At 32.6% G+C, this 12226-nt stretch overlaps 1 protein-coding gene across 1 annotated transcript; it reads right to left on the reverse strand.

The window, feature by feature from the left end:
• Positions 1–617: 617 nt before the first annotated feature.
• LOC111638293 (zinc finger protein 234-like) lies at positions 618–10490 on the reverse strand. The gene is made up of 5 exons (XM_023383982.1): positions 10456–10490; positions 8864–8948; positions 5981–6132; positions 4810–4873; positions 618–3049 (listed from the first exon to the last, which is right to left on the reverse strand). The coding sequence occupies exon 5, from the start codon at positions 2721–2723 to the stop codon at positions 1281–1283; it is 1443 nt and encodes a 480-aa protein (XP_023239750.1). The 5' UTR covers positions 2724–3049; positions 4810–4873; positions 5981–6132; positions 8864–8948; positions 10456–10490; the 3' UTR covers positions 618–1280.
• Between the last annotated feature and the right edge of the window lie 1736 nt (positions 10491–12226).

Below are 12226 nucleotides of genomic sequence, written 5' to 3' on the forward strand. Positions count from 1 at the left end.
AACTACGTGACAACTAATAGGAATACGATTGGCGGCGATCGTATTCCTATTAGCCAAAAATGCTGAACAGTTTCGAACTTCAAAGCGATTCGCAAAATCGTAAAATTCGTTGGAAACGACGTCATATCTGACGTGTTATTCGCTCTGTTTTTCGCGTTCTCTAGCGAATCACGCTTAATGTGAACTAAGCTTAACTCAATACGTCACGTGTAAATTTCACAATTAAAAATTTATATAGTGAAAGTGAGCAAATTTAGAACGAAATTAATGCAGTGTTAAATGAGAAACACGCGGTAGAAACCGGTTTATTAAAATTAAAAAATAAATGGTTTATATTTCGATTTATTTTTCTTCGAAGTTAGTAGTAAATCACACAATTACAAATACGTATTAAGTTTGCCCGTGTTGGACAGACATCTCGCTTCTCTCGCCCATACACTCAACACTGTGAACTTTGACATTGTATGTTTCCGGTTACAGGTCGATCTTTTGTCTAAATTAAATACACATTAAGTAGTTATTTAAAAGTTATCTATTTTTTATTAATAATTACAAATAAACAAACAAAAAGTTTACAAAAAACATCTTAGAACTTTTAAAAGTTATGTCATTAAAAATTGATTTCATAAAGAATTCAACATTTGTTATTACAATAACTGATTGATTCTATTTTGAATATCTTGTTGGGTTACAATTTAAAAATCTGTAGACCTGTAAATTTCCACTGTCTGTCTTTCGTTAATCTCGAGAACGGAGATGTATGGATGAAATTCGAGAAACGACCTCAGACTTGGAAATCGTACAGTCCGAAGACAATGGTTAAGTATGTAACAACAACTGATGTAAACCGAATTTTTCATCATATTTTTAATTTATTTAATTTTAAATAGTCTATTTTCAATTTCAAATTAGTAGTGGCTTACTCCTGTACTTTTCTGCTAGCAATAGAATCTTGCCGTCATGTGGCTAACTATTTTCAGCGGAAACTGTTAATTAAAATAACGTGCTTCCGTCGCAATCTGGAACTGTCCATTGGTTAATCTAAGCCTATCTTGTCACGACTTCTATCTATCTTATTCGTTCTCGAGATTAAGCAAATACAGACACACTGAAAATCAGTGGAAAATAGATTAACAGTTTTTTTTTCAAATTGCAGGAAATTATTACGAACAAAATAACAGCCGCAGAAGCAATCAAAAAATCTAAACATTTCAACCTATTCTCCTGTATAATATATTTCCTATATTAGTAAAACAAATACGTATTTCACACAGAAAATTCTATTCTAAAAGATGGCTTTCCACGTGAAGTTTTAAATTAATAAACGAACAGAATTTCTTACCACAAACATCACATTTCTTAACGCCTGAATCGGTATTTATTTTCATATGTCTATTTAAATTAATTTCCTTCCGAAATGTCTTACTGCAAATTTGGCATTTATACTTTCCTCTCGGAGGATGAGCATTCTTTTGATGAGTTTGGAATTCGACTTTCGACGTATATTTCCTCTTACAAACGTCGCAACAGAAGTGTATTTGATTCTTGTAAGCGAGTAGATGTTGCTCCAAATCATAACTATTTACGTAAGTCCGTTTACAGACATTACATTGGTAAGGTAATTGTTTGGGGTGTATTTCTGAACAAGAAAATTGTAAATGCAGTTTCAGTTTAATTTCTGTTTTATATCTGCCTTTACAATGGATGCAAAAATGCTCTTTCTTTTCATGAACAGGTCGGTGCCTTAAGAAGTGAGATTTCTGGTAAAAACCCTTCTTACATACCTCACAAACGTAACGAAGATTGTCTTTATTGTGAGAACTTTGGTGACGTTTCAACGTAGAATTTGATATAAAACGTCTATTACACACCTTACAAAGATACGGTTTTATGTCATGATGAGTTCTCTGATGACGGATTAAAGAGGTTTTAGACAATAACTCCTTTTTACAGATATTACATTTTTCAATATGAGTTTTCAAATGAGCTTTCAGCATATTTTTAGTTTTAAATGATTTACTACAATATCCGCAAACAAACATATTTTGATGTTGAACAATGCGATGTCTGTCAACACTGCTTTTGCATGCAAATCCTGTTTTACATACGTCACAAAAATACTTATCACTTCTATCTTCGTGAGTTCTTTTATGTTGTCTCAAATAACGTTTTGTTTTAAAATACTTGTTACATATCTGACAACAGTACTTGTGTTCATCGGTATGTATAGCAACGTGCTCTCTTAAATGCACCTGTGATTTAAAACTTCTGTTACATATCTGACAAGAATAATTTAAGTTTTTATTATGAGTGATTTTATGATTCCTCAAAGAGCATTTTGTTTTAAAAGTTTTGTTACACACCTCACAAGAATACTTACATTGATCACTGTGAGTTTCATCATGCCTTTTTAAATGGGCTTTCGTTTTAAAGCCCTTTTCACATATATCGCATTTGAAAGGTCGATCTTCACTATGACTACGCTGGTGTTGTCTCAATGAAGGTCTCGTTTGAAATTCTTTTTTACATATCTTACAGCAATGAGATACTGGTTGGAGTGTTCTGTCATGACTTTCCAATTGGCCCTTTGTATTATGTAGCTTATCGGAAATGTCACATCGAATGGGTTTCTGTGTAGATTCTTTACGATTTTGTGATAATGAGCATAAACGAACTTTTGTACGATCCATTTTCCTTTGTTTTTCGGTGATGTGTTCTTTCATGTGTCTTCTCAATAGAAATTGCCAGGAAAATTTTTGATTGCAGGTTGTGCAGCTAAATGGTTTTTTTCCGATATGAAAGTTCAAATGCGCTTGTAGTATTTCCTTGTTTACAAAAGTCTGTTTACATAAATCACATTTGTGATTTTGTTTCGAGTGAGATGAACGCGTTACTCTGAAGTATTTCTTTTTAATATTTCCTTGAATTTTGTTGTTGTATTTTTTAATTGACGGGACGAATTTCGTCTTGTTTGCATTACACTTATTCTTCTTTTGTGTTTTCGAATTGTGTTGAATATCGTATTCTTCACAATCTTCGTACTCCTTAACTGAAATAAAAAAGTTAAATACTATAAGTATTTAATTTATTTTAAATTAAAACACAATATTTGTTATCTACTTACAAGGTTTTCTTTATATTATATTATTATTTACCAATTTTATAGATTAATAATTAATGATATAATATAAAGTTAATAGCTTAATTTTTGTTTCTTTGTAGAATCGATTACTGCTGAATTGAGCCTTTATTGGAATTCTAAATAAGTTTTATAATTTAATACTTGTGATAAATTTTCGTAGTAACTCTTGTGATTCAATGAAAAAAACAAACATTTCTTCATTTTGTTCTGTGCGTTTACTTTCCTGATTGGTGCATATAACAACCTGCATGGCGATCGTTTATAAATATGACGGCCTAAAATTTTTACATTTTTGGGCTGAGGTCCTTTAGTTAAAAAATGTAAAAATTTCATTGGGCAGCCATTGTATAGGCAGATTTAAACCAAAAATTAAAATTTAAAAATGCCTTAGAGTGGCTTCTCTAAGACATTTTAAAAATTCTTTAAATTATGTACAATAGAGGAATAAATAATTTTTAAAATGTATTAGATTGGTCACTTGGTGTGATAAACCCAAACCACTGTAGTTACATAAATCAAATACTATAATATTACAAACATTAAAACGAAAACCATATAAAGGGTTTGGTTATTTCAGCCTACCAATATGACGTTTATCGCCATACTCGGACAGTACGAAATGGCACAATTCAAAGTAATCAAAAAGTTTAAAATATATTTATAATTTATAAGATAATATATTTTTTCTTAATGTTAACTCAAAGAAATTGTGTCATTCACAGTTGAATATCAAACGGTAATCTGCCAATCAATTAAATTTCTCGAATAATAGACCAAATATTTAAACCCAGCATCCTCGAAAACAACTTTAAATCAAATTTTTTGCAGCCCGGTAACCTTATATGATATAATTTTCCTATTCGAATGCCACATTACTGCTAGTTCGATAGAAAGAGGACATATTGCAGAAGAGAGTCGAAATTAATTCTACCAAGAGTAGATCTTGACCTCCTCCCGGAAGAAAGGATGGCCAACGACTACTCATTAATAAAGGTCTACTATTAATATGTGAAAGCTGATCCGTGTTGTATGGGTTGTGATGACTCCTNAATTCAATTATCTGTTATTGATAATTTAAAGCGTTAAAGGTATACGTATGGATGTCACACCAAGTGATCAATCTAACACATCTGTAAAAATACGAGAATAATTGCTTTTATGTGATAATAATTTTTTAAAAATTTTGTCAACAGATTGTATAATCTATGCGGGAATCTCGTAAATATTGCGATTATGGAAAAATTATAGACCTATAAATTCCCACTGTCTTCCCTTATCTATCCGTCTTACCATTGTATTGCTAACAGGAACAATATAATGTACGAAACCAAAACACTATATTCCATGCAGGCAATTGCTATGAGCTACATTTTTTTAAACTCTTTCCGACGTGTGGGCACTAAGAGTGCCTCTTTTAGCAATCCTACTATAGGGTCGGCCAGGCCCACAATGGGGCGGCTGAGTAGTGAAGGACAAGATCCGACATATCCAGTTTTCAGGGAGGTTTATTTATTAAGGAGATTGATACTATTAAATTGTTGTGGTTAAAAATCGACGATGGTTCGACCGAAATTATAAATGTCGCAAAGCGCTAATATTAGGCCTATATGTAAAATACTTATCTTAAAACGAGCATTTAACAAATAAACTTGTAACATGTTACTTACTTTGTACGTTCGGTTCATTCCTGTTAGAATTACTGTCGGGAATGAAGAATTCGTTCTTGACAGGCTGAAGAATATAGAAATAAGACCCAAAAGATGTAATACATTAAAATAATTATGTATATCATAAATGTGTTGTTATGTATTAGAAAATTGACTTAAAACTAAATTATTTCTCACATGTATCGTAGAAATTATTTATTTTTCTTTTCGGTTTGGTTTACGGTTGTATACGGCAATGCGACGTGAGGACAATAGAGAGGTTGAGGCGCACGTTTTAAACGTGTAAACGTGTACGTGTGACGTTCGGCGCCGCTTTCCCGTAAGCCTAAAAGTTTGACAATGGTGTTTGGATAGTCGGTGGAATCACGCTCGACAGTCCATACACCATCGTCAAACTTTTAGGCTACGGGAAAGCGGCGCCGAACGTCACACGTACACGTTTACACGTTTAAAACGTGCGCCTCAACCTCTCTAATCTGCTAAAGGGGAGTGCTTCATAATGAAAACTGGCATCTATCTTGGTGTTAAAAACGTGAAGTAACCCGAAAACTCTACATAGCCAGCCCATTGACCAGGCACGAACCCACAATCAACAGTGTTCAGTGATTTTATCCACTGGGCAACATTTTAGACCAGGGAATTCCAACTTGTGTTCCGCCGAACCCTAGGGTTCCGCAAATAAAAATTTGGGGTTCCATGTTAAAATCCGTTGATCCTAGTGACGTATGAATGTGCCAGTGCAGATTTGGGATAAGGTGTAATTGTTCTAATCCGGGATATTCCTTGTATGGCAATACAAGAACTCCATTCGAGACTATACACGTGCAATGCGATAAAAAGCACATCTTAGACTATACGTGCATAGCTTGATAAACAGTGGGAACCGATTTATCGGTAACAGAACGAACTGAAATCATGATATAATGTTAGTAAAGCTAATGGAAACCATATAAGCAGTAAAACATGAAATAAAGTTACTTTTATCGTGAAAAAAAAATAGTAAAATAAACCATAAAATTAACGCCGTTGTTTAATAGAAAATACACCTAAATTTACAGTAATATTGTATAAAATTGTTTATAGTTGTCTTCCGTTTTAATAATAAACAAAAAATAATATGCAAATTTTACTTATAATGCCTGTAAAATATATGGAAGTTTGTGTCACTTACCTTTAAATCTTCGTATTTATATGGGAGATGAACTCGTTTACAATCATCAGTTTTTACTTTAAAATTCAATCTTTTTAAAACAACCTTACATTCTGATTTTATGCCTAGTTTAATGTCACATTTCTCCTCTTTTATTTCTTCTTTCTTACAATCTGTATTAGAATTTACAAAGTGATTTTGTTTTAAAAATTTTAAGCAAACAATTAAATAACAAATAAATAAATAAAACTGATTTAAGTTCTAATAATTTAAAATGTCAAAACGCTTTCTCTTCGCTCCTCGACTTTAAACTATCAAAAATTTAATACCAAAAAGAAAGAGGCCTTATAATAGTTACGTGTCATAACACTTAACTGACCTCGTATTGTCTTCGTCGTAGATGTTTGGGGTGAAATTTGAAAAAAAAAATGTACACTTATAAATTCACTAATAAAGCCTTTTATAAGAAAAACATTTTAGTTATACATTATATTTGTTCCTTAATGAATCCAATCTGATATAGGCCTATGTATTGGATATTATAAATAATGATAAGATTTTCCTGTTGGCAATTCAATATAAGACTTGGACAATTGGTACAGTACAATCCTTGATTCGAACAAGTTATCTAAATTGCTCCATTTATTAAATATTAATAATTTCTTATCATTTTAAGTGAAATAAATAAACTAGTTTAATTAGAATAAAATTGTAAAAAAAAGTATATAACAAAAGTTACTAACATATTAGATTGTCTGTAGTAGATATGGGTAAGAATAGGTTACTAATTATTTTACATTATAAGTAAAAAGAATTTAAATATAGATATTTACTTAATAGATGTCTCAAAACNACTAATTATTTTAATTTAACAAAAGTTAATAACATATTGGATTGTCTATAGTAGATATTGGTAAGAATAGGCTACTAATTATTTTAATTTAACAAAAGTTAATAACATATTGGATTGTCTATAGTAGATATGGGTAAGAATAGGTTACTAATTATTTTACATTATAAGTAAAAAGAACTTAAATATAGATATTTACAGTCGACCCCCCTATAAGATATAGATACGTTCCAATTTATTAGGAATCCGATTTCTTACAAGTCGTTCCAATCACAGCCCGACACGTGTCAAGTTTACGGACTATGGCTGATTGAAAGGTTTTCTTCCGTAAAATTAATCGATTCTACACTAATCCGACTCAACATTTCCAAAATACGTATATTTTTTCGTAGTTTTATAGGAATCGTAATTATAGGGACCGTAATTATAGGGGGGTCGACTGTACTTAATAAATGCCTCAAAGCTGCTGTGTGACTGGCAGTAAATGCAATTACTCATCTACAGAGCACACAGCAGTTCTTCTTTCCCTAAAAGTCCAGAAATAATTAGTAAGTAAATTAAAGCTTTACCACGTAATGACTTTTTCCTTCTAAAATCAGTGTTGTGTGTATTAAACATTGTGATTTTGAATTTATCATCAAAGAATATAAAGTAAAAAGAGATGATGGGTCATGACTAAAAGTTTTTAGATTCAGACCAAAACTAACTGAAGATGCCTATCCTCGACTCAGCGTAGAACTCTCCCCACGTTCGTCAAGACGATCCACGACATCCGGACATCAATCAACATTCGACCAATCAATACGATTATTTAGCATATGTAAACTGTCTCTTTCTGCTAGGGACCAGTTACGATAGTACCCTTTAAGCTATATAAAGCTTTATCAATTATATTACGTCATATAGAAGCTATGACGGAAATCCTATATGTTATCCTATGTAGCCTATATCTATTTGTAAATAGTTTAAATAAACGAATTTTTGTTTACGTTAAATCTGTAGTTGAGCACATTCCTACAAACACGCTGTCTCTCGAATATCTTCCATCCCGAATCCGAACGCTCGAGAAAGAGCAAAACGCTCACTTGGAGCAACAACGGTGTCAGTCCTGACGTACGCATCGCCAACTTGATGCCGACCCTTCGGTCACGGCTATTAACTTAATATTTATGTGAGATAAGCCGGGCGCTATAGGGGATGTGCCCTATTAACCACGTAATCGGCATGGGTTGTTAAAACCCGACCTCGGTGTCGTTAAGTGGTGATAGGAGGGCAAAAGCGAGTGGGGAGGTGGAGGGGTAAATTGACAGGTTTCCGGGTCTTCAAAGAAAACAGAGGACAGGGTAACATAACAAAATAAAGGTTTAATGAATATAACTAACTATAAAATATAAGACGATATACAAAGCTAAACACATTTATATATATATAGGTAATATAGAATTAAATGCGTTTACAATAATTCGTAATACAACTTGGCTACTCTATAGCAGCCATGCCTATTGCCGGAGAGAGAGAGAGAGTTCTCAGGCCGTTCATAATTGCCTCTATGTGTGGATGGACAGCTATATGCGACGATCAGTTCGGTTATAGAAGTAAAGTTTTCAATGTCATCTATCGTCGTGTTCTCAGACTTGATCGAACGGAAGACTGAAATGGACACTAGCTCAAGAATAACATCCTGTGTCGATCGACTCGAGCTTCCGGTGGCTGTCGATTTTATAGCATTATTGAGGGAAAGGGGTCACGAGATCGTCCTTTGTTGACGATGACTTACATTCTTTGACACCTAAGTGTCAACTTTCTCACTGGATTGTTGATACAAACGATGACATCCGATCCGATACTCTGCACGGAGAGTTTTCTCTGTCGGCGGATGTTTACAATCAACTTTCGAAAAAACTAATTTTTAACAGTTTTTTAAGCGAGTTCGCGCCCAAAAATCCGCGGGCCCACATTTATATAAATATGAATTTATTTATATTTACGCTTTAACTGTTCTTCTAATAACTATAAACATATTTTTATAGTGTTAAAAGTACAAAGCCTCTTACCGATTTCACTATTAAAACCAGAAATACTCCAAATATTAGAATTGTTTGTGTTATTTCTTGAATTTAAATTTTCATAAGTACTTATCTGAAACGATACAAAAATTATGCTACATTATCACAGAATTGTGTATAATTTTACAAAAGAATAAATCAAAAAATATTTAAACAGAAATAGAAAATACCGTTTGATCGATAAATTCCTTCAAAATAATCATATTTGATCTCTATTACCTGTGATTGTTTTATTCTAAAAATTCGTTTACTTGATTAAAATCTGGAGCATTTTCATTCCAAATGAATAGGTGAAAAAGACAATTTCTAATTTATTAATTAAACGTCAAAATACATCATCTCACTCTTTCTAGATATAAAATATTGAATTCTTTCTCTATTAAAATTGCATTTATTCATTCAAAAGGCTCCAAAATAGAAAAATTTAAATAAATTCTTATTTAGTTAGTCTCCCACCCCATTCATATGATATAAAACATACAAAATATCCATTTCGACTCGTTCTTATTAACTATTTAATCGTATTTTTTGTTATTTGTAATTAGAATAAGTTCAGCTCTGGCTTACAATGAATGTGACATTTAGGAGCTGTTCATAAATTACCTCCGCATTTTTTTCACATTTTTACTTTCCCTTCCCCATTGTTCCAGTTTCTCCAAGTTTCCGTAACCCCTTCTCCTGTCTTCGGACGTTCAACAAGACTCCACCCTTTTTAAAAACCTTCATAACTTTACGAAGGATAAATACAGTAAGTAGAAACAAACCATACAATAAAATGCATAAACTGTACAAAATTTAACGAAATAAACGAACGTTTACTAAAGTTCAACTCCTTCCTTCCCCTTCACTTCCCGAAGGGAAATGTTTGAAGTTAACACTTAACACGGGGTCAACTAATTGAAATTTGCCCTGGTCCCATTAATATATAACGCGCCGCTGTTGATTTGTGTATTTTAATGATTCCAATAAGATATTAGATAATCAACTCAATTGTATTATTTAAGTAATCAACACAATTAATTCTATTATTTATAATTATTCGTAGTAATCTAGATTTAAAAATCGTTAATATTGGCTGCAATTTTTAATCATATTTTTATTTAAAAATCACGTAACTACGGTTAATCGACTTTCCGTTCGATAACTTCGATTTTCACCTACATAACTCTGTTCTCGAGGTTAAAGAAAGACAGACGAGCAGACTGTCTACAGGGAGATTCTACAGATTTAAAATTTAAAAGTTTTAGCTCAGTTAATATCACAAGTAAAGTCAGGTAACTGCTGCAAATGATAACCAATAAATAGTAACGAAAATTAAATAAATCTAAATCTAATAAAGGGTCCTGGAGACACTGTCTCACTAATTACTGTTTGATAGTTTTTATATGTTGACGTGATGGATTCTTTTGGGTTCAGTTGACTTCTCTTACCACAAAATCGTAATATTTTCCCTCGTAGTCATGAATTTAAGTAGACAAAGTTTATTTTAAAATTTTGGAAGGAATAATGTAAACGTAGAAAGTTTGCAAGTGACGCTTTAAACAACACTAGAGTCGTATACAAAAGTACATTTTACTCACCTGTACATTTTTATATTCTGAAGATTCTGATTTAATTCTTCTACATAACTTTTTGTTATCCGTATTAAATTCTTTCTTGCAATTCTTTAAAACTTGAAACTTTTCATCACCTCGGTTAAATGTAAATTCTGAATATTCATTTTCTGGCTCTACTTTTATTTTCATTTTCACAATTTAGGATATTCTCGTATGTCAAAAATCTGCTTTTAATGAAAGACTTTAAACCGTCGAGTTTGAATTTACGTTCGTTTACAAAAATAAATAAAATTTATACAATATGAAACACTTACCTGTCCTAGTTGAATATGTATCATCAATCAAGATCAATTAGTAAATATCCATATTAATTTTACTCGAATTTTAGAGCGAGTAACAAAGACAGAGAAATAAACTCACTCAGTGCTATTGTTCGTGTTGTAGCAGTTAAGAAAGTCAAGCACACTCAAGGTTAATAATAGAAGAAAGTCCAAGGGTAGCACGTCACCAACTCACGTGATAGTTTGTAGCAACGAAACCCACGTGATATATGGTAAAGAAATGTTTCTAGAACCATCTTCTAGAACCATTGTCATCTGGCAAATGCCGTTATTACATCGTCAATCCCTTCACTTAGGTCTTCAGCTATTTTATTCATCTACCTCTCTTTCGATCTTATTCCTTCCATTAGGTGCATTCATGCTATTAAATTTCGATGGTTAAAGATAGACGGGGTTGAGAGTTAATGGGGATCGTATGTATCTCCATTGGGGTCGGGATTTAATGACGATTGTACTCGTTATTAGCAATTGTAATTTTTTGTATAAAACTCATCCCTACTCTTAAAATTATCAAAATTTTGTTTTCGGGAAAGTTGCATAACTCGTTGCTGGTTTATTTTAATATCGAATTTTCCTATCGAATGGAGATAGAAAAAGAACGTGTGTACATAAAAAATTAAATATAATATACCTGTTAATGTTTTTACAATTATTTTTAAATAAGCGGTTTTTCCTTTGTTTTTGAATTTCTTTCCCTTTTTTCCTTTATGTGCGTCGGAAGTTTAGGAATTTTGGCGGCTGTCTCTTCTACACGGGCAATAATTATTACCAGGGAGAATCCAGGGACGTGCCCTATGTCGGGTGACCCCATTTTTAAGCGCAGAACTTCTCCAATTATGACTGGTAAATCTAGAAAAGTGAAAAGAAGAAAGTACGCGACAGGGGGACTGGAAGTTGGGTGACCGTAGAGGTCACTGACAAGCTCTTTATTTAAAACACGTGTGAAGAAAAATTGCCTTTAATATTTTTCAGATTTGGAGAACAATTACAGTAAGGACACAGAAGTGTGAGTTTCTTACAATAAGTTTCTATAACAGTAAGTTTCTAAAACAGTTTTTCGGCGTTGGGTATAACTTTATTGATTACGGGGGGAGGTGGATCGAAAAACTTTAGGAATCACTAGTTTAGGAACATACTAGCTGAATGTCTGCTTGCAAAGAGAATGTTCGGAAAGTTATTTTGGCACCTCATAAAATTTTGCAGCTTTCTTCGGCCCTATTTTCTTGTACCTTACCATTCTCAATACCTCTTTCACACTTTTACAAACACTATTACATGGTTTGAATTTGTGCGTAATACGGAAGCCCAAAGGAGTCGTGTTATTGAAAGCACCAATGGGTCGCCATATTGAAAGCACCAATGGGATCTATATTTCACACATCGTCATTTTGAATTAACTTAATTTCTGTCGACACCGAACTTTAATAACGTAAACATCAGACAGATTAACATGT

This window comes from Centruroides sculpturatus, unplaced genomic scaffold (assembly GCF_000671375.1).
Source record: "Centruroides sculpturatus isolate CEXI.00-Female unplaced genomic scaffold, Cexi_2.0 scaffold1136, whole genome shotgun sequence".
In the NCBI taxonomy this organism is placed as follows: domain Eukaryota; kingdom Metazoa; phylum Arthropoda; class Arachnida; order Scorpiones; family Buthidae; genus Centruroides; species Centruroides sculpturatus.